Source organism: Tachyglossus aculeatus, chromosome 7 (genome assembly GCF_015852505.1).
Source record: "Tachyglossus aculeatus isolate mTacAcu1 chromosome 7, mTacAcu1.pri, whole genome shotgun sequence".
Taxonomy (NCBI): domain Eukaryota; kingdom Metazoa; phylum Chordata; class Mammalia; order Monotremata; family Tachyglossidae; genus Tachyglossus; species Tachyglossus aculeatus.
The window spans coordinates 23,073,837-23,101,788 of record NC_052072.1 but is presented as its reverse complement, the minus strand read 5'-3'; the positions used below and the strand labels follow the sequence as shown (position 1 = coordinate 23,101,788).

The 27,952-nt window shown below is 44.5% G+C and overlaps 1 protein-coding gene across 1 annotated transcript in view; it reads left to right on the top strand.

Moving 5' to 3' along the window:
• The window catches only part of LOC119930497 (complement receptor type 2-like), a 68,495-nt gene extending 58,189 nt beyond the window's left edge, over positions 1 to 10,306 (top strand). The window contains exon 14 of the mRNA XM_038748867.1: positions 9,604 to 10,306. Coding sequence (XP_038604795.1) covers positions 9,604 to 9,668 — 65 coding nt within the window. The 3' untranslated portion in view covers positions 9,669 to 10,306. The remainder of the gene's footprint in view (positions 1 to 9,603) is intronic.
• Positions 10,307 to 27,952: the final 17,646 nt, after the last annotated feature.

The window sequence follows — 27,952 nt, the reverse complement described above, 5'->3', positions numbered from 1 at the left end:
AGTAAAGAGGAGGAAAGGGATAGACCTTCACAGATATTTATTTACCCATGAGCCCACATGCCCTCCCATCGGCAAGCTTTTCTGAATAGTAGGAGGGAATAATATATACGTTGGCTTACTTGGAACCCATTTCTCCACCTTCAGAGGGTGACCCAGATGAACCAGGTGACCACGATGACCTACAGGAGCAAAGAAATCCAGATGATCCAAATAATTCAAGAATCCCTTTTATTTACATTAGTAAGTACTTTTATCAAACCCCCAGATGAATTTGGCCCAGCTCCATCTGCCCTGGTACTTTAGAAGCGGCTGTCCATTTCACTCCCTTTCAGCAGTGGCTTCCACCTCCAAGAGGAGGCCTTTCTTCCCCAGTTACTTTTCATCATCTCCCAGACTGGCTTGTAACAGGATTGGAGCGGTAATGGCTTATGCAAATCCACTTCCATTCTCCTTGATCTCAGCAAGATGGCCTGGGGGTAATTTGGGTGCCAAAGATGGTTTGGAGAAGCAGAAACATCTTAGTAACCACTGTAGCAGTGGAACATGGTTAATGCTTAGGACGTATGTTACCAGTAAGTCAAATGGCCAACCACCACTTAACGCGATTCAGGTGAGAAATCTTTTCTGAGAAATTTCTTCTGTTCCCTTCCGTAGCACACAGTGCGCCAAATGGAATCGACTTCATTTAAAATGCTGAATGCGTGTTTACTATAGTGGTTTCATAAGTAGCTGTGAAACTTAAACTCTAAACCGTGGGGGAACTCTCTATGCAGAATTTGCTTTGCTAATGCTACAACTAGCGCAGATGCAGACTTGTCTGTCCTCCAGTCCTTTCCACTGGAAATGCGTGTGTATGTAGACAGTCTTATCATCAAGAGTGGTGTGCTAATTTGTGGAATGTGATCTTTTTTAAAAAAGATTGGATGCAACATGTTATTGTTATCTTATGAGTCACAGCATCCTTTGGCTTCAATTGAACCAGCACATTTCTGTTGGATGGAAGGCTAGTGTGGTTTCTACCACTGTAACTTTCCAGGAAATAGTAGCTTCACCACACTGCTTGGGTGTTCTGGTTTAGCGGGTACAGAAGCAAGGAGCAAGGTGATTTAGAATTCACCCTCGTGTCTCCAGACAAGCTTCACCCAGGTCATTCCATAAAGATAGGTAGTCATCCTAATCTTAAATCTCTCCAGTTCAGCACCTTTTCCTCTCGCTCTGTCCTATGGAAGCAGACAGCAGCAAATCCCTGCCCTTCATGGTAAGTCATCCTTAATAAACTCTTCAGTTTGTGTAATCACAATTCCTTTAACCTTCCTTGTCCCTAACCCTGCAACCTTCAGCACCCTCCTCCAGACTCTCACCAAATTCTTCTCATACCCCTCCCTTCGTGGAGTCCTGTCTGCTGAAGATCGAGCTTCTAATATATTGGATTGACCCAAGAAAGGAAAGAGATTTCTGTACATTCAGTCCATCAATCAGTGGTATTGGCTGAGTGCTTACTATGTGTACAGCACTGTACTAAACGCTGAGGAGAGTGGAGTATGACAGAGTTGGTAGACATGTTCCCTGCCCATCATGAGGTTACAGTCTAGAGGTGGAGATGGACATTAAAATAAATAAATTACAAATACGTACAAAAGTGCTGTGGGAATGAAGAAGGGGTGAATAAAGGGAATAAATTCAAGTGCAAAGGTGACACAGAAGGGAAAGGGATAAGAGAAATGAGGGCTTAATCTGGTGAGGACTCTTGGAGGAGATTTGCTTTTAATAAGGATTTGAAGGTGAGGAGAGTGATCATCTGTCGGATGTGAAGAGGGAAGGAGTTCCTGGCCAGAGGCAGGATGTGGGCAAAAGGTCAGATTTTCCCCCTTCTAGACTGTGAGCCCACTGTTGGGTAGGGACCGTCTCTATATGTCGCCAACTTGTACTTCCCAAGTGCTTAGTACAGTGCTCTGCACACAGTAAGCACTCAGTAAATACAACAGAAGAAGAAGGGAGATAGAGGAGATTGAGGTGCACTGAACAGATTAGTATTAGAGGAGCAAAGTATAGTGGCTGAGTTGTGATAGAAAGTCAGGGAGGTAAAACAGTAGAGGGCAAGGTGATTGAACGACTTTAAAGCCGATGATAAGGAGTTTCTGTTTAATGCAGAAGTGGATTGGCAACCACTGTAGGTTCTCGAGGAGTGGGGAAACATGGTCTTAGCATCTCTGTAGAAAAATGTTCCAGACAACAGAGTGAGTTAATGTCTGTTTCCTCCCTTAAGCTTGTTGTGGACAGGGAATGTCTCTGTTTATTGTTACTACTGTACTCTCCCAAGTACTTAGTACAGTGCTCTGCATGCAGTAAGCACTCAATAAATACAATTGAATGAATGAATGTGCATTCATTAGGCTCTCACTGGAAGAAGACTGTCTAATTGGAGTCACGATCGGTGAACTCAGCCTGCCTTCCCGACGTTTCTAACACTATTTTCTAATATGGCATCAAATCCATCCCTTAAGAAGACAAACTAAAGCCATTTTGTGCAAAAATAGATTATTGTGGGTACACATGTGGTGAAGGTAGCTGAAGACACAAGGCAAGGAACAGGAAAGGTGCCAGAACTGCAGCCACAAATGGAGCAACTGTAGGGATTTTGATGAGGAGAGGGGCAAAGAAAGCAAGGAAGAGTAGGAGAGAAGTAAAACAACACACAGGACACACCATCATGCAACAACAAAGACGACTCGGGCAGCTAGGTCTGATTTTTGTTTCAGAACAGCATGACCTAATGGAAAGAGCACAGATTTAGGATTCAGGGGAACTTAGGTTCTAATCTCAGTTTCACCACTTGCCTGCTGTGTGATTGTTGGGGTCACTGAACAGTGCTTTGCTCATATGTAAAATAAGGGTTTTTCCCCATACGTAAAATGTGGATTATGTACCTGTCTACTCTCCCTCTTAGACAGGAAGTCCCTTATTGAAAGCACATCTCCTCCAGGAGGCCTTCTTTGACTAAGCCCTCCTTTCCTTTTTTCCCATTCCCTTCTGCTTCACCGTAACTTGCTCCCTTTAATCATCCCCCCTCCCAGCCTCACAGCACTTGCATACATATCTGTAATTTATCTATTTGTATTAATGTCTGTCTCCTCCTCCAGACTGTAAGGTCACTGTTGTCAGGGAATGTGTCTGTTCATTGTTATACTGTATTTTCCTAAGCACTTAGTATAGTGGTCTGCACGCAGTAAGCACTCAATAGAGATAATTGAATGAATGTGGGGCAGGGACTGTGTCCAACCTTATTATTTTGTATCTAATACTACTAATAATAATCATGATAATGATGGTATTTGTTAAGAACTTACTATGTGCCAGGCACTGTACTAAGTAAGCCCTGGGGTGCATACAAGCAAATTGGATGGGACACAGTCTCAACTGATCTACTGAGGGCTTCTAGACTGTGAGCCCACTGCTGGGTAGGGACTGTCTCTATATGTTGCTTGTACTTCCCAAGTGCTTACTACAGTGCTCTGCACACAGTAAGCGCTCAATAAATATGATTGATTGATTGATTGAGGAAGGCATGAAATGTCCCCCAACCTGGTCTGGAGCTTAGGTGGGGTGTGAAAGCCCACACCTTCATCCCAGAGTTCTGCTGGGGTGAGGGAAGGCCTTATCCTGGAGTTGGAACATGAGAGAAGTCCCAGGACCATCCCCCGAAGCAACTGTGGAAGAGAGCCTATCCCCCAACCAAGCCAGGCCAATGTCTGCTCCTTTCTGGGGCCAGAACCTGGGGCAGGTCTGCTTTCAGCCATGGCCATCTTTTAAAGCCCCCATATTCAGCCAGTCACCAAATCCTGGTGGTTTTTCCATCCATAGTATTTCCAAAATCTGCTCCTTTCTCTCCATCCTTACAGCCAATGCACTGGTCCAGGCACTTGCCTTATCTCGGCTTGACGACTGTGTCATCCTCCTCACTGACCTCCCTGCCTCCAGTCTTTCCCCACTCCAGACCATATAGTCCCTCGGAGATGTATAGCTTTGAGTAGTGGATGAAGTTTTAGAGTCAGAAGGTCAAGGGTTCTAAGAGAAGTAGCGTGGCTCAGTGGAAAGAGCACAGGCTTTGGAGTCAGAGGCCATGGGTTCAAATCCCAGCTCCACCAATTGTCAGCTGTGTGACTTTCGGCAAGTAAATTAACTTCTCTGTGCCTCAGGTACCTCATCTGTAAAATAGGGATTAAGACTGTGAGCCCCTTGTGGGACAACCTGATCACCTTGTAACCTCCCCAGTGCTTAGAACAGTGCTTTGCACATAGTAAGTGCTTAATAAATGCTATCGTTATTATTATTATTATTATTAATAATCCCAGCTCCTCCACTTGTCTTCAGTGTGGCCTGGGGCAAGTCTGTGCCTCAGTTACCTTGTCTGTAAAATGGGGATCGATACTGTGACCCCCCATGTGGGACAGGGAATGTGTCCAATCTGATTTGGTTGTATTTACCCCAGCGCTTAGTACAGTGTCTGGCACATCGTAAGCACTTAACAAATGCCAAAATTATTGTTATTATTATTGTTACTATCTCCCCATTCTTCAGAAACTGCTAATGGTTGTCCATCCCTTCCCACATTGTGCATACTCCAGCCCATGGACTAAAAGGCACTCAATCATCTCTCTCCTTCCTACTAAACCCCTCTTCTCCCACTCCTCCTAAACTCACACTTCTTTGTTCCTCTGAAACGAGTCTATCTCCTGTTCCTCATTCTTACCTCTCCTACTGCCATCTTATTGCCTAAAACTCTCTCTTCATTCACATCTGATAGACCTCCATTCTCCCAATCTTCAAAGCCCTTCGGAAATCACATCTCCACGAGCTTCCCTGATTGATTTATCATCTCCCAAATTCTTCTTCCCACAACCGCCATTTTGGCCCCTCCTTGGCCACCTCAGCACTACTCAACCCCCTCACCCTCATCCCCACATATACTTTATTACATCCTGCTTCTTGTAATTTCTTTTTAGTGTTCATCTCCTTCGTGAGATTGTAAGTTCCTTGAGAGAGGAATCCTACTTACTAATTTGACTGTACTTTCCCAAGGCTTTGTACATGTCAGGTACTTCATAAGTACTATCAGTTGTTTAGTTAATTGATTGATTGGAGACAGCCTAGGCCCCCCAGTGACCTAACTGAAGAGGAATTAGCTGGAAAAGGTGGGGTGAGAAGCCAGTCATCTTGCAGGTCCGTTTTCTGCTGGCCCTCATCTGCAGCTGACTAAGAAACTCTGAGGGGTGGGGAGCAAAGTTAATCATTTTTCATCCAGGTTCCAATTCTAGAGGGGCTATTATCATTTCTTCACCTCCCAGGAATTGAGGTTTATGCCCCACTGTAACTGGTTTTTGCTGTTCTCATAATTCACTATAGCCCTTGCTATCATTTCTGCTTTAAGTGTATGCTGTCAGAGTCATTTCTGAGTCTTCATTTATGTTACTAGTTTTTTGCTTCCTAAATGGTGCCTATCGAGATTCCGTTGAGCTCATACACACTGATCTGGTTAGGTCATTTTGAATTCTTCAGGAAGTTCTCCCTTAACTTGTGTTTTCACTGTGCATTTGGATAGAATGTATTGACAGAGGTGGGGAATGTTCTTCTGACAGTGCACATCCAACAGAGTTCAGTGCAGGGGGACAGTGGAAGAGGCGGTTGTATGTAGGCGTGCAGTGTCCGACATGGGGAGAGTTCTATGGTGCGAGTGTTCTGTAACGTGGAGTCCCTTGAGAACACAACCCCCCATTATAGGAAATCCGACATCCCCGACTCATCTCTGGGAAGCGGCATGGCTTAGTGGAAAGAGCACATGCCTGGGAGTCAAATGCCCTGGGTTCTAATGCCAGATCCCTGGTGTACGGTGTGATTTTGGGTAAGTCACTTCATTTCTCTGTGCTTCAGTTCCCTCAACTGCAAAATGATGATTCAAATACCTGTTTTTCCTCCTTCTTAGACTCTGAGCCCCATGTGGGTCCTGATTATCTTGTATCTAGCCCAGTGCTTAATATAGTGCTTGGCACCTAGTAAACACTTAACCAATACCATTATTATTATTATCAACGTTATCTCTCTCTTTCAACCCACATATTCAGTTTGTCACCAAATCCTCTGCACATAGTAAGCACTTAACAAATGCCATCATTATGAAATCCTGTCAGCTTTACCTTCACATTTCTAGAATCTGCCCCTTTCTCTCCATCCAAACTCTACCACCCTGATCCTAGTATTTACCCTATCTGTTGCATCAGCCTCCTTGCTGACCTCCCTGCCTCCTGTCTCTCCCCTTTTTAGTTCATACTTCACTCTGATGCTGAGATCATTTTTCTAAAAATGTTCTGCCCTTGTCATCCCACTCCTCAAAAAACTCCAGTGGTTTGGCTTAGTGGAAAGAGCCCAGGCTTGGGAGTCAGAGGTCGTGGTGTCTATTCCCGGCTCTGCCACTTTTCAGCTGTGTGACTTTGGGCAAGTCCTTTAGTTCTCTATGCCTCAGTTACCTCATCAGGAAAATGGGGATTAAGAGTGTGAGCCCCACGTGGGACAACCTAATTACCTTTGTATCTACCCCAGTGCTTAGAACAGTGCTTGGCACATAGTAAGCATTTAACAAATACCATCATTATTAGTGTTATTATTATTTTCCACCACCACATCAAACAGAAGCTCCTTAATATCTGCTCTAAGGCACTCAATCAGCTCTCCCCTCCTACCTTACCTTGCTGATCTCCAACTACAACCCAACCCAGCCCTAACCCCAACATACTCACAGTACCTTGATCTTGTCTAACTCGCCACTGATCCTTTGTCCATACCCTCTCTCTGGCCTGGAGCTCGTTACTTCTTTAGATATGACACACCACCACTCTCTTCACCTTCAAAGCCCTCCTAAAATCACATCTCCAAGAAGGCGTGACTAATTCCTTATTTCCCCAACCAATTGGCCCTCCCTTCTATGTTACCGATGCCCTTGGATCTGTACTCCTTGCACCCCAGCTCCACAGCATCTATGCTCATATGCTTATGTTCTGCCATTGCCTCTATCCATCATTGATTTTAATGTCTCTTTCCCCCTCTAGTCTGTAAATTCCTGGAAGGAAGGGATTGTGTCCAATTATTGCAGTCTTCTAAGTGCTAAGTATGGTGCTCTGCACAAAGTGGGCATTCAGTAATTGTGATTGATTGGTGCCATCCAAGAATGTAGTGATTATATTCTTCCCTCTTTCTTCGTGTCAATTATCGATAAAAAATATTCTCTAGCCTTCAGTCAGTGCAACCATCTTTTAGCATAGCTTCCAATTGTCTGCTCTGTTCACCAATGAGAAATTGGGTATTTTAATTCACGACTCTATCATCTTCTTTGTTGTTCAATATGGCTCAGTAGGAGTTGCTGACTGCGAACCCATTGTTGGGTCGGGACCGTCTCTATTTGTTTCCAACCTGTACTTCCCAAGCGTTTAGTACAGTGCTCTGCATACAGTAAGCATTCAGTAAGTATGATTGAATGAATGAATGGTGAAGTTCTTCCAAAAGACAAATCTGATGCCTTGTAGCAAGGCAGACGGTTCCATCAACTCTCGGAAAAGGCAGCCCTTTGGTTTTGTAGGCCTTTAGGTTGCTTTAAAACTTGACACTCATATTGATGCCATATGGGCTCTACTAATCTTCCCAAATATTCTTGGATTTTTTGTTAAGACTTTTAAGACCTGGTCTCAATTTTCACATCTGAATTCACTTGATCATTTTCCTTTCACATGTCACTCTAATTGGTAAATACAATATCACCATAAAACTTGGAATCAAACACAACAACACTATTGGAAGCATTGGGGAAAGCATTTTTTTCATCTGAGTTCACTGCCAAGAAAGGTGATTCTGGGTCATTTCCTACATCTAGGAATTCTTTCATTAAATGAACTCTCTTGATTCCCAATGAGAAGCATAAGTAAATTCATTCATTCAATCGTATTTATTAATAGTAATAATAATGATGGCATTTGTTAAGCGCTTACTATGTGCAAAGCACTGTTCTAAGTGCTGGAGAGGAAACAAGGTGATCAGGTTGTCTCACTTGGGGCTCACAGTCTTAATCCCCATTTTATAGATGAGGTAACTGAGGCCCAGAGAAGTGAAGTGACTTGCCCAAAGTCACACAGATGACAATTGGCAGAGCCAGAGTTTGAACCCATGACCTCTGACTCCAAAGCCTGGGCTCTTTCCAATGAGCAATGGAGCGCTTACTGTGTGCAGAGCACTGTACTAAGCTCTTGGGAAGTACAAGTTGGCAGCATAGAGACGATCCCTACCCAACAATGGGCTCACATTCTAGAAGGGGGAGACAGACAACAAAACAAAACATATTAATAAAATAAAATAAATAGAATAAATATGTACAAGTAAAATAGAGTAATAAATATGTACAAACATATAGACGTATATACAGGTGCTGTGGGGAGGGGAAGGAGGTAAGGTGGGGCGATGGGGAGGGGGAGAAGGGGGAAGGAAGGAGGAGGCTCAGTCTGGGAAGGCCTCCTGGAGGAGGTGAGCTCTCAGTAGGGCTTTGAAGGGAGGAAGAGAGCTAGCTTGGCGGATGTGTGGAGGGAGGGCATTCCAGGCCAGGGGGAGGACATGGGCCGGGGGTCGACGGTGGGACAGGTGAGAACGAGGCACGGGGAGGAGATTAGTGGCAGAGGAGCAGAGGGTGCGGGCTGGGCTGGAAAAGGAGGGAAAGGAGGTGAGGTAGGAGGGGGCGAGGTGATGGAGAGCCTTGAAGCCAAGGGTGAGGAGTTTTTGCCTGATGCGTAGGTTGATTGGTAGCCACTGGAGATTTTTGAGGAGTAAATGCTATGTATGAAGCTGATGCACTAATGTGAAAAAACTGAGAATAAGAATGACATCTGTAAATTTAATTTAAAGCTGCTATGGAGCAAGAAACTGAATTATACTGATCTCAAAAATCTGAACATCTTTTATTTAGCCCATTTCATAAAAACATTTTAAAATTAGTTTATTGATCCTCTCTTCATTTTTTGAATTTGCCCAAGGTGTCATAAGAAAAATAGCAGGTAGGAAGCGTTATCGATATATCGATTTTGTATTCTCCACCCTGTTCCTTTGAAGGGTTTGTGGTTTGAAAACTTCTTTTCCATGGTCCTCAATGGGCCTTACTTTGGTTGCCACACAATGCAATATCCACCATGTTGGAATATTCTGAAATAGATCGCAGCCAGAATGGACCTGGCAGTCAGAAGGATTTTGATTCTCATTCCTGCTCCGCCACTTGTTTGCTGTGTGACCTTGGTCAAGTCACTTAACTTCACTGTGCCTCAATTCCCTCTTCTGTGAAATGGGGATTAAGACTCTGAGCCCCTTGTGGGGCATAGATTGCGTCTAACCTATTAACTTGTATCTATCTACCCAGTGCTTAGTACAGTGCCTGGCATCTAGTAAATGCTTAACAAATACCTTAAAAAAATGTTTGTGCCTACAGGATATGCTTTAGTGTTAACTTTCCCTTTGATTAGTATTTTATCTTGTCTCCATTATTTTCCCTCATTTTTTCTTTTCCTTTAACTTTTGCAGGACAAATTTGTCTAACTTTGGCAATGCTGATTCTGACATTTGTAGCTGCTGGTGAATTGATTTAAGCAGAAGAAAAGTTAACATTAAGGGAATACTTACAGTTGCAGTGAATGTTTTCAATTCAATCAGCTTTCTAATGAGAGTAGTCACTTTCACCAAAGCCACTCCTCGATGAATTGTGCTAGGACTGCTTAGAACTCGCCTGAAGAAAGTAAGGCAGAAATGGATTTCTACAACAGGTGTTGATTTGTGTATTTTTTAAGCAAGTTCTGTAACTAGCTCACTTCACTGAAAGTGAAGCCCTCGTGATGTCTTAAGACTGCTTGCCCTTCCAACCTGCGGTTAGAGTCTGGTTTTCCTGTAAAGTATTCAAAAGTCATTCTAGGCTTAACAGAGAACTGTGATGTTTCTCCTTTATTCTTCACTGAAGTTTTAAGGCCAATTTTCTAACAGTCCACTGTCATGAAATGATTTCTGAGCAACAATCTCATTTAATTTATGTTAAAAGGTGTTAAGAAGTGGATGGAATGAATCAAGACCACTCCAGAGCCTTAACAAATGGAGGAAAAAGATAAAGAAGAACAAACATTCTCTGATAGGAAAATAGTTTAGTCTGCAAGCGGTTTGACATGAAGTGCAAAGTCACTTTTCATTTGATTTTTGATTTAAACTAGTTAGCCAAGTAAAATGTTGTGAGCATGAATTGGTTTTTTGTTTTCTGTGGAATTCACTATGAGAACTATTAATATTGGTTTACCAATTTGGAACAGGCAAAGCCAAATTTTTCTGTTGACAAATGATGCGGCCCCTGAGAGCAGGGATTGCTGCTTTCATTCATTTATTCATTCATTCAGAGGTTATTTATTGAATGCTTACCGTATACAGAGCAATGTACTAAGCATTTGGGAGAGTACTACAGAACAATAAACACATTCCCTGCCCACAATGAGCTTACAGTCTAGAGGGGGAGACAGTCCTTTATTCATTTCATTCATTCAGTCGTATTTGAGTGCTTACTGTGTGCAGAGCACTGTACTAAGCACTTGGGAAGTACAAGTCAGCAACATATAGAGACGGTCCCTACCCAACAATGGGCTCACAGTCAGCAACACCTACTGAGCCATACTGAACAACAAAGAAGATGATAGAGTTGTGAATTAAAATACCCAATTTCTCATCAGTGAACAGAGCAGAAAAGGAGAAGCTATTCATTCATTCATTCAATTGTATTTATTGAGCGCTTACTGTGTGTAGAGCACTGTACTAAGTGTTTGGGAAGTACAAGTTGGCAACATATAGAGACAGTCCCTACCCAACAACGGGCTCACAGTCAAGAAGGGGGAGACAGACAACAAAACAAAACATGTGAACCAGGTTTCAAGTCATAACAACAAATAGAATTAAAGCTAAATGCAGATCATGAACAAAATAAGTAGAATAGTACATATGTACAAGTAAAATAGAGTAATAAATCTGTACAAACATATATACAGGCGCTGTAGAGAGGGGAAGGACATAGGGTGGGGGGATGTGGAGGAGGAGCTATGCTATGCTAAAAGAGGGTTTCACTGACTGAAGTCTATTGAAGGTGGAGGCTATTTAATATAAATAAATAAATTACAGGTATGTACATAAGTTCTGTGGGGCCGGGAGGGGGGATGATTAAAGGGAGTAAGTTAGGGTAACACGGAAAGGAGTGGGAGAAGAGGAAAGGAGGGCTTAGTCAGGGAAGGCCTCTTGGAGGAGATGGGCCTTCACTAAGGCCTTGAATGCAGGGGGGAGAGTAATTGCCTGTTGGATTTGAGGAGGGAGGTGTTCCAAGCCAGAGGGAGGATGTGGGTGAGGCGTTGGTGGTGAGGCAGATGAGATTGAGGTACAGTGAGAAGGTTAGCAGTAGGGAGATGAGTTTCTGTCTCCTTCGTTCATCCTATCTCCTTCCTAGTTGTCCAAGATTGTTATAAATTGGGCTAAAAGGACCAGCTATTCCTAGCTGTCAACTTTCCAGACCCCCATCCGCCCCCAGCTCACCCCCAACACTGTCATCTGCAGCCGTCTTGAAACGAGTTCCATGGTGGATTGGCACATTTTGCATTATGACCTGTTAAATCCCCAGGTGAAACCCCACAAGCTGATCTGATAAACGGGTGGTTTACAGCGTCTCCTGATGGATTGTCTTCATAGTTCAAATTACGAAGTCACCTGATATTCGGATTGAGCGGCGGCTCCAGGGAAGCGGGAAGTGGGATTTTCCGTGACCCCCTCCTGCCCTGCTTCCCCCCCTCCCCCGCTACCAAGGGGCATTTGGGTGCTTGGCTCCCACCCTCCTGGAGAGACCCTGGGCAGGCTGTACCTGCTGACCCTGCCATGGGGGTCAGCTCCAGAGGAGACCCTGGGTGACCTCTGCCCTCTAACCCCACCATGGGAGTCAGCTCTGGAGGAGGCCCTGAGCAGCCTCTGCCCTTTGCACCTGCCATGGGGGTCAGCTCTGGAGGAGACCCCAGGCAGCCTCTGTTCCCTGTCCCTGCTATTGGGTCATCTGCAGAGGAGGGCCCTGGGCATTCTGTCCCTGCTAGGAGGGGGTCAGCCTTGGAGGAGACCCTAAGCGGCCTCCGTCCCCTGCCCCCACTTGGGGATCAGGTCTGGAGAAGATCCTGGGCAGTCTCTTCCCTCTACCTGTTGTGGTGGTCAGCTCCAGAGGAGACCCTGTGCCATCTACCCCAACTGCCCCTGCCACAGAGCTCAGATCTGGAGCCGCTGGATGGGGCTCTCCCCACCACCCCAACAATGAGTGTCAGTTCCTACAACCTACTCCACACACTTCACTCCTCTAAAGCCAACCTACTCATTCTATCTCCATCTCATCTATCTCACCAGTGGCCTCTCGCCCACATCCTGCCTCTGGTCTGGATCATCCTCCCTCTTCATATCCAGCAGACAATCACTCTCTCCACCTTCAATGCCTTATTGGAGGCACATCTCCTCCAAGATGCCTTCCCTGACTAAGTCCTACTTTCCTCTTCTCCCACTCTGTTCTCTGTCACTCTAATTTGCTCCCTTTATCCCCCAGCCCCACAGCACTTATGAAAATATCAGTAATTTATTTATTTATAATAACGTCTGTCTGCCCCTCTAGACTGTATGTTCACTGAGGACAGGGAATGTGTCTGTTATATTGTTGTGTCCTTCCAAGCACTTAGTAAAGTGCCCTGCACACAGTAAGTGCTAAGTAAATATGATGATTGATTGATTGATTGATTGATTGATTGATGAAGGTCCCCAGGTCAACTGTGAGACCTCTCTCTGTGTCAGACATGTGGATTGAGTGCAGCCCTAAAGAGAATTGAAGGTGGGGTGGGTGGAGGAAGTGTGGGCAGGGAAGAGAACTTGAGAATATTTAAAGTATGCACGTCTCCCATTTTCAGTTATTTAGGAATTAATTAATAGGAAGTCACCCTCCTCCTTTTGATGATGTCTTTCATATCTCCCCCAGAGCTGCTTCTGTGTCCCACTCATGGAAGAAGCTGCAGGCTGAGCCAGGGGTGGGTGAGTTGGGCTTCCAAATCTCCTGGAGGGGCCATCCAGCATTCTCCTCCAGGATGGGCAGAAGCCCGGATCACAAACACCTGACAATGAAACCTCTTCACTGGGTCCCTTCCAGTGGAGCTGATCCCTGTGGCGAAGGGAGAGGACAGTGACCACCCAGCCCCTTCCTCCGGAATTGACCCCTCTGGTGGGAACCAGGGGACAGAGACTCCATCTTACAACCTTGGGAAGCAGGGTCTTTGACACACAATTTTCTCCTCCAGAGATGCATGCGGATTGTGGGGACGGGGACAGTAGGAGTGGGCACTAGGTTGGTGTGAGATTGTGTCATATGACTGACAGATGTCAATCATAAGGGACATATCTCCTTGTTGGATCATAAATCTAACCCCTTCTACAGTTGATCAGTTGTATTTATTGAGAGCTTACGGTGGGCAGAGCAGTGTACTAAGCACTTGGGAGAGTACACTATAGCAATAAACAGTCATATTCCCTGCCCACAACAAGCTTCCAGTCTGGGGGGGGAGATGTTACTGCTGTGAGACACTCTGAGGTGAATTAAGAGTACAAATCCTGCTCAAGGTAGAACTTTGTGGGAGGAGAGTACGTCTATCAACTCTGTTATATTGCACTCTCCTAAGCATTTAGTACAGTGCTCTGCACACGATAAGTTCTCAATAAATCCGATTGATCGAAAGTGAGGGGAAGTAGGGGAAATGAGGGTTCCATCTGGGAAGGCTTGTCTAGCAAGGCTTGCATTGTTTAAGTACCAATTCTTCCCTGCCAACTTCCCCAAAGACTGGTTATAAACCCCCCTTTTTCTAATGTCGGAGCATCCGTAGTCAGATGCCATAAACCCTGCTGTGGTGATTTTCACAGAGCCCCAAGGCTATGGAATATTCTATGGCTAAGCTTCTCAGCCAATTCCCCTTCCAACTATCCCATAATAGGTCACCACAGCATGTTGGATATCTTATACTAAGGGCCATTGGATCATGCTGATTTCCTGAACAGTAAAACTCCTACCATATTAGCTATTTCACAGCTTGCAAACCACTGTAACTTAAACCATGTTGAAGACCATCCAGTTGAAACCTGGGAGGAAAAGACACTGCTACCCTTCCTGAGAAGTGTAACATAGAGAAGACAGGAACAAGAGCTCACACCAAATCCTTCCTGGAACAGCTCAGCACAAGGCCGCCGGTCCAGGTAATGAGCACAAGCAGCTTAAACGCATGAGGTGAATAGGATGATCAACATGGCCAGAGGAGCGGAGTTTTTAGGGCCTAGTGTTTCAGTCTGACAGTCAGAAAAGTCAGAGCTAGGACCTTCCCAGTGTTCTTTGATTCATGGTAGTCCCAGACTGCCAATGCTGAGTCCCAGACTGCCAATGCTGAGTCCTTCTGGGTGACAGGGTGGTCAGCTTCCCTTCAAAACAAGCAGCATGGCGTACTGGATAGAGTCCAAAGGACACGGGTTCTAATCCCAGCTCTGCCACTTGTCTGCTATGTGACTTTGTGCAAGTCTCTTCACTACTCTGTACCTCAGTTACTTCATCTGTAAAATAGGGATTAAGATTGTGAGCCCCATGTGGAACATGGACTATGTCCAACCTGATTGGCTTGTGTCTACCCCAAAGCTTAGTAAAGTTCCTGACACAGAGTAAGCGTTGAACAAATACCATTTTAAAAAAAACCTCAAAAGTGAAACAACCCAGCAGAACCCAGGGGTAAGTATGAGGAGGCCTGTTTCGGGGTCCCATAGCAGGAATGAAAATGAATTGCTAATTGGCCTTGGTTATGAATCAGTTAATTAATCAATAGATTTGTTGAGCATCTGCTGTGGGTAAAACACTAAGAGCTTGGGAGGGTAAAACTTTAGCAAAACATATATCCCCTGTCTTCTAGGAGCTTACAACGCAATTGGGGAGGAAGACACAAAGTGATTTCCGGAATGGAGGCTATTGAGACGGGAAAGATGGAGACATGGATGAGAACATGCCTAAATAGGAGAACATGCCTAAATAGCAGGGTAAGTCTCTATGTAAAGAAATGCTACTGGTGATTGGGAATACATTTTTTTAAATGGAATTCGTTAAGTGCTTACTTTGTGTCAGGCACTATACTAAGTTCTTTTTAATTTTTTTTTGATGGTATTTGTTAAGTGCTTACTATGTGCCAAGCACTGTTCTAAGCTATGAAGTTCTGGTGTAGACACAGTGCATGGACCAATGGGGCTCCTGTTCTTAATCCCCATTTTACAGAGGAGGTAACTGAGTCACAGAGAAGTTGCGGACTTGTCCAAGGTCACACAGCAAACAAAAGATGGGGTGGGATTTAGAACCGAGGTCCCCTGACTCCAAGGGCCATGCTCTGTCCATTAGGCCACACTTCTTCCTACATATGAGTGCAGAGTTGGTACAAAAATGCTGAGATGATAGTAATTCAATTCAGTCGTGTTCATTGAGTGCTTACAGTGTGCAGAGCACTGTACTAAGCACTTAGTACAATTCAGCAACAGAGACAATCCCCGCCCACAATGGACTCACAGTCTAGAAGTGGGGAGACAGACATCAAAACAAGTAAACAGGCATCAATAGCATCAATATAAATAAATAGAATTATAGATATATACACATCATCAATAAAATAAATAGAATTCTAAATATGGACATATATACACACAAGTGCTGTGGGGCGGGGAGGGTGGGTAGAGCAGAGGAAGTGAGTGGGGGCTATGGGGCGGGGAGGGAAAGCAGAGGAAAAGGGGGCTTAGTCCGGGAAGGGAGGAAGTGTGCTAGTTTGATGGATTTGAGGAGGGAGGGCATTCCAGGCCAGAAGTAGGACGTGGGCCAGGAGTTGCCGGTGGGACAGGCGAGAACAAGGCACAGTGAGAAGGTTGTTAGCAGCAGAAGAGTGGAGTATGCGGGCTGGTCTGTAGAAGGTGAGACAGAAGGTGAGGTAGGTGAGAAGGAATGTGAGGTAGGAAGGGGCAAGATGATGGAGAGCTTTTAAGCCAATAGTGAAGAGTAAGAGGATGTGAACTGGGGAGAAGAAAAATAAACCAGGGACAACTTTCTGAAAAAGATACAATATCAGAAGGGCTTTGAAGATGGGGAGAGCTGTGGTCTAACAGATTTGAAGAACAGCGTAATGGTCTTAAAAGTATCAGTTTTGTTTCCTTTTTTTTAGATGTTATTTAGATACCAGTCAAGCGTAAATTTTCTCACCGGGCATACCCTATCTGAAAGAGCAGCTGCATTAAATGAAATACCCAGTAAAAGTTTGGTTCTGAACATGTTGCAGTTTGTTTTAATATTCTGCAGAAAACGTGCATGTAAAAATTTTGAGACCCAATGATAATTACTGGGTAGCTCTAGGTGGAGAAAAGTCCATTTTAGGAAGACTGAATTCAAATCAGCTTGTGGAGTAATAGTTGGAGGGCCTCTCCTCTGTTGCTTCTTTCTACAACCTGAATTGAACTAGGGGTGAATAGAGTTTGAATCTAGACTAATGGTTAGAGCAAGGGCTTGGGAGTCAGAAAGACCTGGTCTTAATCACAGTTCTGCCTATTGTCTGCTGTGTGACTTTGGGCAAGTCACTTAGCTTCTCTGAGCCTCAGTTACCTTATCTGTAAAACGAGGATTAAAACTGTGGGTCCCATGTGGAACCTGGACTGTGTCCAACCTAGTTTGTTTCTCCCTCTGTGCTTAGTACACTGCCTGGCACATTGTAAGTGCTTAACAAATACCATTTTTTTAAACAAAGAATGATGCCCAGAAATGAAAATGGTGTTCCACCATCAACTGTCAACTTTCACGGACTAAGTTTGTCCTGGAATTGTTGCCACCTACCATTAGCGGTATTTATTGAGTGCTTACTGTGTGCAGAGCACTGTACTAAACGCTTGGGAGAGTACAATACAATATACATTCCCTGCCCACAGAGAGATTACGATCCAGCTTACCCTGCCAGAGTAATGTTCACAGAACTCCTTGGAAAAGGTATATATATGTGTGCGCTGTCTCTGTGGTCAGAATTTACTCCTGGCACAAAAAGAAGTAATCATCTGTCTATCTTCAAATTTTGAAGACAGTGTTCCCTAGGTCATTTCCCTTGATAGTAGAGTAGAAATCATGCATCACTGCATAAAAATAATTTTATACTGAATGGAAATTAAGACCTTCCCCAATTTTTAATCAATTGACATTGGTTTTGCTTTGGCGAAAACGGACTGAAATTTTTGAACTGAACTTCAATGTCACTGTGAACCCTATGGTTTTATTACAAGAAAAACCAGAATGGAAAAGAAAGTGTAGTGTACCTTGCTTCCTGTTTCCCCTGGTAACCACTGAAGGTAAATAGTAAAATTGACAAAGGAAGTTGCTACTGTACTTGTCTAAGGTTTGAGAGGTGTTGGCCAGACCAACTAGGAGGGAAACCGAGGTCGCAGCCAACAGACAAGGTTCTTTTCTCCGCACAGAGCAACTTAGATCGGTCAATCGATCCATTGCATTTATTAAGCATTATGTGCAGAGCACTGTACTAAGCGCTTGGAACAGAACAGTAGAAGAGAGTTAGCAGACTTGTTCCCTGCCCAGGAGTTTAGAGTCTGGAGGAGACAGGCATTAATATAAATGAATCATTTACAAGATACAGAAGCAGTGGTTATCTATCTAGTGGACAGAGCATGGGCCTGGGTTCTAGTCCCCGCTCTGCTACTTGTCTGCTGTGTGACCTTGGGCAAGTCACTTCACTTTTCTGTGCCTCAGTTACCTCACCTGTAAAATGGGGATTGTGACTGTGAGCCCCATATTGGACATGGACTGTGTCCAACCTGATGATCTTGCATCTGCTGCGGTGCTTAGAACAGGGCCTGGCACATAGTAAGCTCTTAACAAATACCATTTTTAAAAAAAGATATGGACAAAAGCATTGTGGGGTTGAAGATGGAGTGACTATCAAATGCCCAAAGGGCACAGATTATTTTAGATGATTTTAAAGGACCTAATATGGCATTACTTTGTTTACCTTTACCCAGCTGCGATTCCCCATTCAGGGCTTCATCCATTTGCGGTTGAATACAAAATAAAATCACCTTAATCAAGCAAACAATGGTATTTATTGAGTGCTTTCTGTATGCAGAACACTGAGTACTTGGGAGAATTGGTAGACACATTCCCTCCCTACAATGAGCTTACAGTCAGGAAATAGTTACGTACTGCTGAGAAAAGCTGTTCAGAACCGAATTGTATATATCGCCATTTTTTTGAGGTTGACCTCATGGATCTGTATCAATTTTTGCCCACAAAGAATGATTTTCTTTATGGATGGCTTGAAGAGTTCACCTCTTCAGGAGCATTCACCAAGAAGATTTTTTCTGTAGATAAAGAGGAATTCAAAATATAAAAAGGAATTAGTAATGCAGTCTTAGTTCCATTTTTATCCTAGCCCTCATCCTAAACTCTGCCTTTGGGTAAGTGATGTTTGCTAAAGAGAGCAGAATTCTGGGTGTCCAGGACAAATTATCCCCCTTCCTATCTTACAGAAAGCACCGTTCTTTCTTGGCCTGGTGCAGGGATTTTCCAGAGGAGCAAACATCTGATTGTTCATCTGGTCCCTGATAATTTCAAGTACATATTCAAAATCAAATTTGTGTTCTTTTCACATTCAACTAAATCCTGCTGGTTCAACCTTAACCACATAGCTATAATGAGCCCTTTCCTCTCCATCTAAGCTGCTACTGTGTTAATCCAAGCGCTTATCCTATCCAGCCTTGATTACTACATCAGCCTCCTTGCTGACCTCCTAGCCTCCACTCTCTCCCCACTTCAGGCCATACTACACTCTGCTGACTGGATCATTTTTCTATGAAAACATTCAGTCCACATTTCCCCACTCCTCAAGAACCTCCAGTGGTTGTCAATCAATCAATCAATCAATCGTATTTATTGAGCGCTTACTATGTGCAGAGCACTGTACTAAGCGCTTGGGAAGTACAAATTGGCATCACATAGAGACAGTCCCTACCCAACAGTGGGCTCACAGTCTAAAAGGGGAAGACAGAGAACAGAACCAAACATACCAACAAAATAAAATAAGTAGGATAGAAATGTACAAGTAAAATAAATAAATAAATAAATAAATAGAGTAATAAATATGTACAACCATATATACATATATACAGGTGCTGTGGGGAAGGGAACCACCAACCACCTCCGCATCAACCCAAAACTCCTTACCATCGGTTTTAAAGCACTCAATCGCCTTGCCCCCTCCTACCTCACCTTGCTACTCTCCTGGCTCGCAGACTCTGTTCCTCTAATGCCAACTTATTCACTGTCCCTCAGTCTCGTCCATCTTGCCGGTGACCTCTCACCCGCTTTTTGCCTCTGGCCAGGAATGCCCTCCCTCTTCAAATACAACAGACAATTACTCTCCCTACCTTCAAAGCCTTATTGGAGGCCCATCTCCTCCAAGAGGCCTTCCTTGACTAAGCCCTCCTTTCGTCTTCTCCCACTCCCTTCTGCACTGCCCTTGCAGTTGGATTTGTTCCCTTTGTTCACCCCAGCCCCCAGCCCCACAGCCTTTATGTACATATCCGTAATTAATTGGTTTTTATTAATGTCCATCTCCCCTTTTAGATTCATTCATTCAATCAATCATATTGAGCGCTTACTGTGCACAAAGCACTGTACTAAGCACTTGGGACAGTACACTACAACAAAAAGCAGACACATTCCTGCCCACAACGAGCTCATAGTCTAGAGGGGGAGATTGTAAACTCACTGTGGGCAAGGATGAGTCTGTTCTACTGTATTCTCCCAAGAACTTAGTACCGTGTTCTGCGCACAGTAAGTGCTCAATAAATACTATTGATTGATCAACTGAAGCGACGAAGCAAGGGTGCCCCTCGGTAATTAGCAAAATATCACACAGCTCAACAGGGGCCCCATGTACTTCCCAAGCACTTAGTAGAGTGCTCTGCACACAGTAAGCACTCAATAAATATGATTGAATGAATATGTAGCTTTGTTGAAAGCAGGAAGTCAGCTCTGGCTGTTGGTTCAAACAGGACAGCAACTAGAACCTTTTTCAATCAGCTATATTTATCTGGTGCTTATTGTGTGCAGAGGACTGTATTAAGCGTTTGGGAGAGTATAATATAACAGAGTTGGTTAGACACGTTCCCTGCCTAGAGAAATAAAGGAATTTCCCTTAACTGATTGGAAATTGCTAGGAGGCAGGGTTAGATTGTTGACTTATAAAACAGATAGGATCATCGATTGAAGGTGCACAAGAAATTGACACTCCATAGCTTTTTTTTTGGTATTTGTTAAGCGCTTACTGTGTGCCAGGCACTGTCCTAAGTGCTGGGGTAGATAAAAGATAATCAGGTTGGATACAATCCATTCCCCACAGAGAGCTCACAGTCTGCATGGCTTAATGGAAAGAGCGCGGGCTTTGGAGTCAGGGGACATGGGTTCGAATCCTACCTCTGCCACTTGTCTGCTGTGTGACCTTGGGCAAGTCACTTTAACTTCTCTGTGCCTCAGTTACCTCATCTGTAAAACGGGGATTAAAAGTGTGATCCCCATGTGGGACAACCTGATTACCCTGTATCTATCCCAGTGCTTAGAACAGTGCTTGGCACATAGTAAGTGCTTAACAAACACCATTATTATTATTATTATTATCAATTCTCATTTTACAGGGGAGGAAACTGAGGCACAGAGAAATTAAGTGGTTTGCCCAAGATCACACAGCACACAGGTGATGAAGTTAGAATTAGAACCCAGGTCCTCTGACTCCCAGGATAATGCTCTTTCCACTAGGTCACCCTGCTTCTCTTCTGCAGTGGGTAACTTCTCACTAATGTACCTCTCCATCTGCTTGCAATCACTGAAACTCTGTTTTAGTATGATGCTTATTAATGCTCATTTCCATTATAGTTTTGCCGTATCATTGTTATCTGATTTAAAGTATGAGATACTAGAAGACCAAACATCACTGTTTAGCTTGCATATTAAACATAATGATAATAACTGTGGTAGTTGTTAAGCACTTACTATATGCCAAGCATTGTGCTAAGTGCTGAGGTAGATACAAATTAATCAGGTTGGACATAGTCCATGCCCCACATGGGGCTCAAAGTCTAAGTACGAGGGTCACTGAAGGAACATCTCCTCCAAGAGGCCTTCCCAGACTAAGCCCCACTTTTCTTCATCTCCCACTCCATTCTGTGTCACCCTGCCTTGCTCCCTTTGCTCTTCCCCCTCCCAGCCCCGCTGCACTTATGTACATATCTGTAATTTTATTTATTTCTATTGATGTCTGTCTCCCCTCCACCCCCCCGAGACTCTAAGCTCATTGTGGGCAGGAAATGTCACTGTTGATTGTACAAACGCTTAGTACAGTGCTCTGCACATAGTAAGCAGTCAATAAATATGACTGAATGAATGAATGAGTTACCCAATTATTTTGTATCCAACCCAGTGATTAGTATGATGTCTGTCACATAGTAAACACTTAGCAAATACCACAATTATTATTATTGAATCCCATTTTATGGAGGTGGTAACTGTGGAACTGAAAAGTGAAGTGACTAGCCCAAGGTCATACAGCAGACATATGGTAGAGCTGGGATTGGAACCCGGGTCATTAGACTACCAGGCCCATAGTGCTTAATAAGTGCTACTGATGATGGTTATTGAGGTGGTAGTATGGATGAATGAAGCTCTTGACTCCTGGGGACACTTTCTGATGAATGGAAAAATGATGCCCCGCAAAGTTTGTACATTTTCTTATCTGAGGCAGGACCCAATCCCCTTTCAGTGACTTTTTAGGATTCTATGTGGATGGGTGACAGATACAGATGCTTTATCATTAAGAATAAGTGAAGCTCAAACTCCAACCTGGCCCCACCCTACCTGTATGGTCTCTTCTCCCCCTATTCCAAGTCATATTTTTGAGGACTTACTGTGGGCTGAGCACCGTACTAAGTGCTTGGAAGAGTAAATAAAACAGAGTTGGTAGACACGTTCCCTGCCCATAACAAGCTTACAGTCTAGAAAAGGAGCTAGATATTAATATAAATTAATAAATTACAGATCTGGACTTAAGTGCTGTGGGAAAGAGGGAGGGGTCAATAACAGGAGCAAATCCAAGTGCAAGGACAATGCAGAAGGGAGTGGGAGAAGTGGCTTCTCCTAGCTCACTGTCTTCACTCCTCCCAGTAATAATAATAATTGTGGTACAACAGAGTTGGTAGACATGACCCTTGCTCTCGAGATGCTTATAATCCAAGTGGAGGAGATAGACATTAAGCTAAATCGCAGCAACAGGGTCTAAGAATAGGTACATAAATGCTGTTGGGGTGGGATGGGGTGAATATCAAAGTTCACTGAAGAATGTATTTTCATTCTCCTTAGCCCTTGTGAATACATGTTTGCTGTCTTTGTTTTTAACCTCTCTAGATATAAACACTTTTTTGTTTGTCTCCCTCATTAGAGTATAAGCTCTTGGTGGGCAGAGATATATCGCTTTGTTTTTGTGTACTTTCCAAGTTCTTAATACAGCACACCATACCAAGAAATGCTTAGTAAACACTAGTACTACTACTATTACTACTACCACCACCACTACTACTAGGAAAAAGATGAGGGCAGTCAATCAGTGGAAGAATCCCTGCTAGCCTTGGGGAGGTGACAAAAGAACTTCTGCAAATGACAAAGGAATATGGATGGGCTGACATCTGGATGTCACAAGGCAGCGAGGGCTCAGATTTAAGTTTTAACGTCTGGATTCGTATTTGCCAAAACAGAAAGTTGTGCTCTGCTAACATCAGAACAGCTATTGACAGAGGGCAGGTAGAGTGATGCTTTAAGTGAGGGAAGAGTGGAGATGTGTATAATAATAATTATTATCGTATTTTTTAAGGGTTTTCTATGTGCAAAGCATTGTACTAAGCGCTGGGGTGGTTACAAGGAAATCGGGTTGGACACAGTCCCTTGTCCCACATGGGACTCAGTCTCAATCCTCATAGATGAGGTAACTGAGGCACCAAAAAGTGAACTGACTTGCCCAAGGACACACAGCAGACAAGTGGCAGAGCTGGGATTAGAACACAGGACCCAGGAGAAGCGGCGTGGCTTGGTGGATAGAGCACAGGCCTGGGTGTCAGAAGGACCTGGGTTCTCATTCCAGCTCCATCTCTTGTCTGCTATGTGACCTTGGGCAAGTCACTTCACTTCTCTGTGCCTGAGTTCCCTCATCTGTAAAATGGGGAATAAAACTGTGAGTCTCATGTGGGACATGAACTATGTTCAATCTGATTAGTTTCTATCTACCCCAGCTCTTAGTACAGTGCCTGGCACACAGTACGCGCTTAACAAATACCTTAAAAAAGCAGTGGAAACTAAAGCACGTTTAGCTGCAGAAGCAGCATGGTCTAATGGAAAAAGCAGGCCTGGGAGTCCTCTCCACTACTTGCCTGCTGTGTGACCTTGGGCAAGTCACTTAACTTCTCAGTGCCTCTGTTTCCTCATGTGTTAAAAGGGGATTCAATGCTGTTCCCTCTCCCCTTAACACTATGACCACTTGGGACAGGGACTGGATCTGACCAGATTATCTTGTATCCACCCCAGCACTTAATACAGTGAGTGGCACATAGTAAGCATTTAACAGATACCATTATTATTATTGTACATTTTGATAATGTATCCTGGCTGAGTAGATTACTGGGTTCTGTGTCCTTCTCCTATAACTCCTGTCCCCTCTTCCTCTTGTTCCAAGTTGCACAGTGACTGCCCTTCAACCTCCCTGCAGTGATGTCTGATGCCAGGGCCAAAGAACATTTGGCAGCAGATAGGACTGTCCAAGAGGGAAGTGCCATTTAGCAAACTATCCTGCCGTAGTGCCCTTTCCTGGCTTTGTATCGGACTGTCCCAAGCGCTTAGCCCAGTCTTCTGCCCACAATGAGTGCTCAATGAATAGCATTTCTAGGCTGCCCCAACGGTGACCTGTGGCCACGGATATCCACACATCACAGCACAACCCCACAGCACAGCGCACGTCCCTTTCTTCAGAAGAAGGAAAAAATGCTTTCCTCTTTTCTGCCACTTCCCCTAACTCCTGAGTGAACTTCACCCGTGGGCCGGGGGGCTCAGAATTCCACCAGCACCAAAACTTGGAAAGCCCCAGATGCAGGGATTGTTCCTTCTTTGGCTTCCAGATTTTCCCAATAACTTTGTGGATGCCCAAAAGTACTTCTTTTGTGCATATATTTGCATACCATGTTCCATTTTCAGGAAAGTAAAGGGAAAATAAAATGGAGGAACCCAATTCTCTGCCCTGGCAGGCTGACTGGCCTGGGCCATGCCTCCTCTCCTCCCCATATCTCCTCCCCGCCCTGACCTTTTCCACCAGGCTATGGCAGCGATAGTGTGAACAATTCTTGATATCCAGTCAGGGCTACAAAAGGGCTGTGAGTGTATTCCCGTAAGAGGGATGTTTGCTGTTTCCCCATGGGAAAGCGTCTGACCCGAAGAGGAGAGGCAAACATCCCACTCCTCTCCAGGTCAGACGCTTTTCCACAGGACCGGAATGAAGTGGGAGTGAAGGTTGCTGGCCCCCAAACAGAGTAAAGGGGCACTAAAGAAGAAGATTTTCCTCCAAGCTGCAGCTCCCAAACAGGCAACACTTTAGAAGCTCTGACACAAGAATGCCACTACTTACTCCTGTACCTCCATCTCCTCTATCTCACCACCGACCCCTCGCCCACATAATAATAATTAAAATAAGGATGGTATTTGTTAAGTGCTTACTATGTGTCAAGCACTTTTCTAATCGCTGGGGTAGATACAAGGTAAATCAGGTTGTTCCACATGGGGCTCACACTTTTAATCCCCATTTTACGGATAAGGTAAATGAGACCCAGAGAAGTTAAGTGACTTGCCCGAAGTCTCACTGCAGACATGTGGCAGAGCCGGGATTAGAACCCACATCCCTCCCTCCCTCTGGCCTGGAACTCACTCCCCCTTCATAGCCAATGGACTATCGCTCTCCCCAAATTCAAAGCCCTTCTGGAATCACATCTCCCTGAAGAAGCCTTCCCTGGGATTAAGCCCTCATTTCCCCTACCGACAGTCACCTCTGCGTCACCTAAGCATTCAGATCTGCACCCCTTAGCTACATGATATTCACCCCACCCTCAGCCCTACAGCACTTATTCAATTAAAAAAATTAAATTGGGACATTTGTTAAGTGCATACTATGTGCCAGGCACTGTTCTAAGGGCTGCGGTGGATCCAGGCAAATCGGGTTGAACACAATCCTTGTCCCAAATGAGGCTCACAATTATAATTCCCATTTTGCAGCTAACTGAGGCAAAGAGAAGTGATGTGGCAGATCCGGGATAAGAACCCACATCCTTCTGACTCCCAGGCTGGCGCTTTATCCGGTAGGTTACGCTGCTTCCACTTACATGCAGGTGCTTACACTCAGCCATTTCCCTATCTGTAATTGATTTTAATATCTGACACCCCCTCTAGGCTGTAAGCTCCTCTAGGTCAGGAAACATGTCTACCTACTCTTCCGTATTCTCCCATGCACTTATCCATCATCATCATTATTACTGTTTAAAGGGAAATTAAGCAGAACATTATTTATCATCCCCCATAGTCTGCGGCAAACACCCACTGAGTCACAGCCCCCTTGAGCATTGAAAGAGGAAGAAATCATGACAGAGGTAGAAGAAAATTCAAACCCTAACCTCAAGGATCTAATGGAGAATCAGGACCGACCCAGTTAGGGGAGGCAACTTTGGATTGGGGTGCTCACTCCATCTCCAACACTGAAATTGGGGATGTGGGAACAAAGCCATTCACTCGCTCACCACAGTTATTTGGGTAGAATTTTATTTGAGAAGCAGCGTGGCTCAGTGGAAAGAGCAGGGGCTTGGCAGTCAAAGGTCATGGATTCTAATCCCAGCTTCGGCACTTAGCTGTGTGACTTTGGGCAAGTCACTTAATGTCTCTGTGCCTCAGTTACCTCATCTGTTAAATGGGGATTAAGACTGTGAGCCCCACGTGAGACAACCTGATTACCTTGTACCCTCCCCAGCGCTTAGAACAGTGGTTGGCACATAGTAAGCACTTAACAAATATTATTATTATTATTATTATTATCATTATTATTATTAGAATTGGCTGCCATAGCTGGGCCACCCCATCCCTTCCTGCTGGATGGCGATTTTTCAGGAGGTGGAGCTTTCAGCCCTCCCCCACACTCCCATTGGCAGGCTCTGCCTGTTTCTGCTCCCTTCCCGTCAACCACTGTGAATGTAAGGTCCCATTCCTCTCCCTCACCTCCCTCCACCGACCCCAGAAGAGCAGCCTCTGTGGGAGCTATCCTGGTCTCACTGTGGGAGAAACCGGGGGTCCCTCTCTAGTTTTGACCCTAGAGGCAAACCCAAGGTTTGTCCGTTTGGATCTCTGCCTGAACCCACCACCTGCATCATTCCCTCTCATGTCTCTAAATCTCTGCCTCAGTGTCTCTGTCCCCTTTTGCACGTGTCTGTGTGTCTATTGGTTTCTTAGAAACAGCGTGGCCTAGGGGATAGAGTACAGGCCTGCGAGTCAGAAGGACCTGGGTTCCAATACTGGCTCCTCCATTTGCTTTTGCTAGTTGACCTTGGGCAAGTCACTTCTCTTCTCTGGGCCTCAGTCCCTCATCTTTAAAATGAGGATTAAGACCATGAGCTCTATAAGGAACAGACACTGTGTCCAACCCAATTGTCTTGTTTCTAGCTCAGCACTTAAAATAATGCCTGGCACAAAGTAAACACTTAACAAATACCACAATTACCATTATTACTGGCTCTGGATCAATTAGCCCATCTCTCAGTCTCTTCTCTAGGTCTCTCTTCACATCTCTTTCCTTTCTGGGTCTGTCTCTTTGTCTTCTGAAAACCTTTGCCCCTTGTTGTCCCTCTTCTCTCCAAGTCCACCTCTGCCTCTCTGTTTCTGCATTTGCCTCTCTGGATGTAGGTTGAAGTCTGTCATCATCAGTGGGATTTATTGAGCACACTTACAGTGTGCAGAGCACTGTACTAAGCACATGGGAGAATACAGTACAACAGAATTGGCAAACATTCTCTGCCCACAATTCATTCATTCATTCAATCGTATTTATTAAGGCTTACTTTGTGCAGAGCACTGTAATAAGTGCTTGGGAAAGTACAATACAGCAATAAAGAGTGACAATCCCTGCCCACAGTGAGCTCATAGCCTAGAGGGGTGGAGATAGACATCAGTATGAATAAACAGACATGAATATAAATAAATAAAATTACAGATATAGACATAAGTGCTGTGGGGCAGGGAGGGAGGGAAGAGCAAAGGGAGCAAGTCAGGGCGATGCAGAAGGGAGTGGGAAATGAGGAAAAGTGAGGCTTAGTCTGGGGAGGCCTCTTGGAGGAGATGTGCCTTCAGTAAGGCTTTGAAGGAGGGGAGAGTAATTGTCTGGTGGATTTGAGGAAGGAGGGCATTCCAGGCCAGGGGTAGGACATGGGTCAGGGGTCAGCAGCGACACAGGCAAGATCAAGGCCTAGTGAGAAGGTTAGCACCAGAAGAGCAAAATGTGCAGGCTGCCTTATAGAAGGAGAGAAGTGAGGTGAGGTAGGAGGGAGCAAGGTGATGGAGTGCTTTAAAGCCAATGGTGAGGAGTCTTTGTTTGATATCGATGTGGATATTTTTGAGGAGTGGGGTGACATGTCCTGAACGTTTCTGTAGAAAGATGATTTAGGC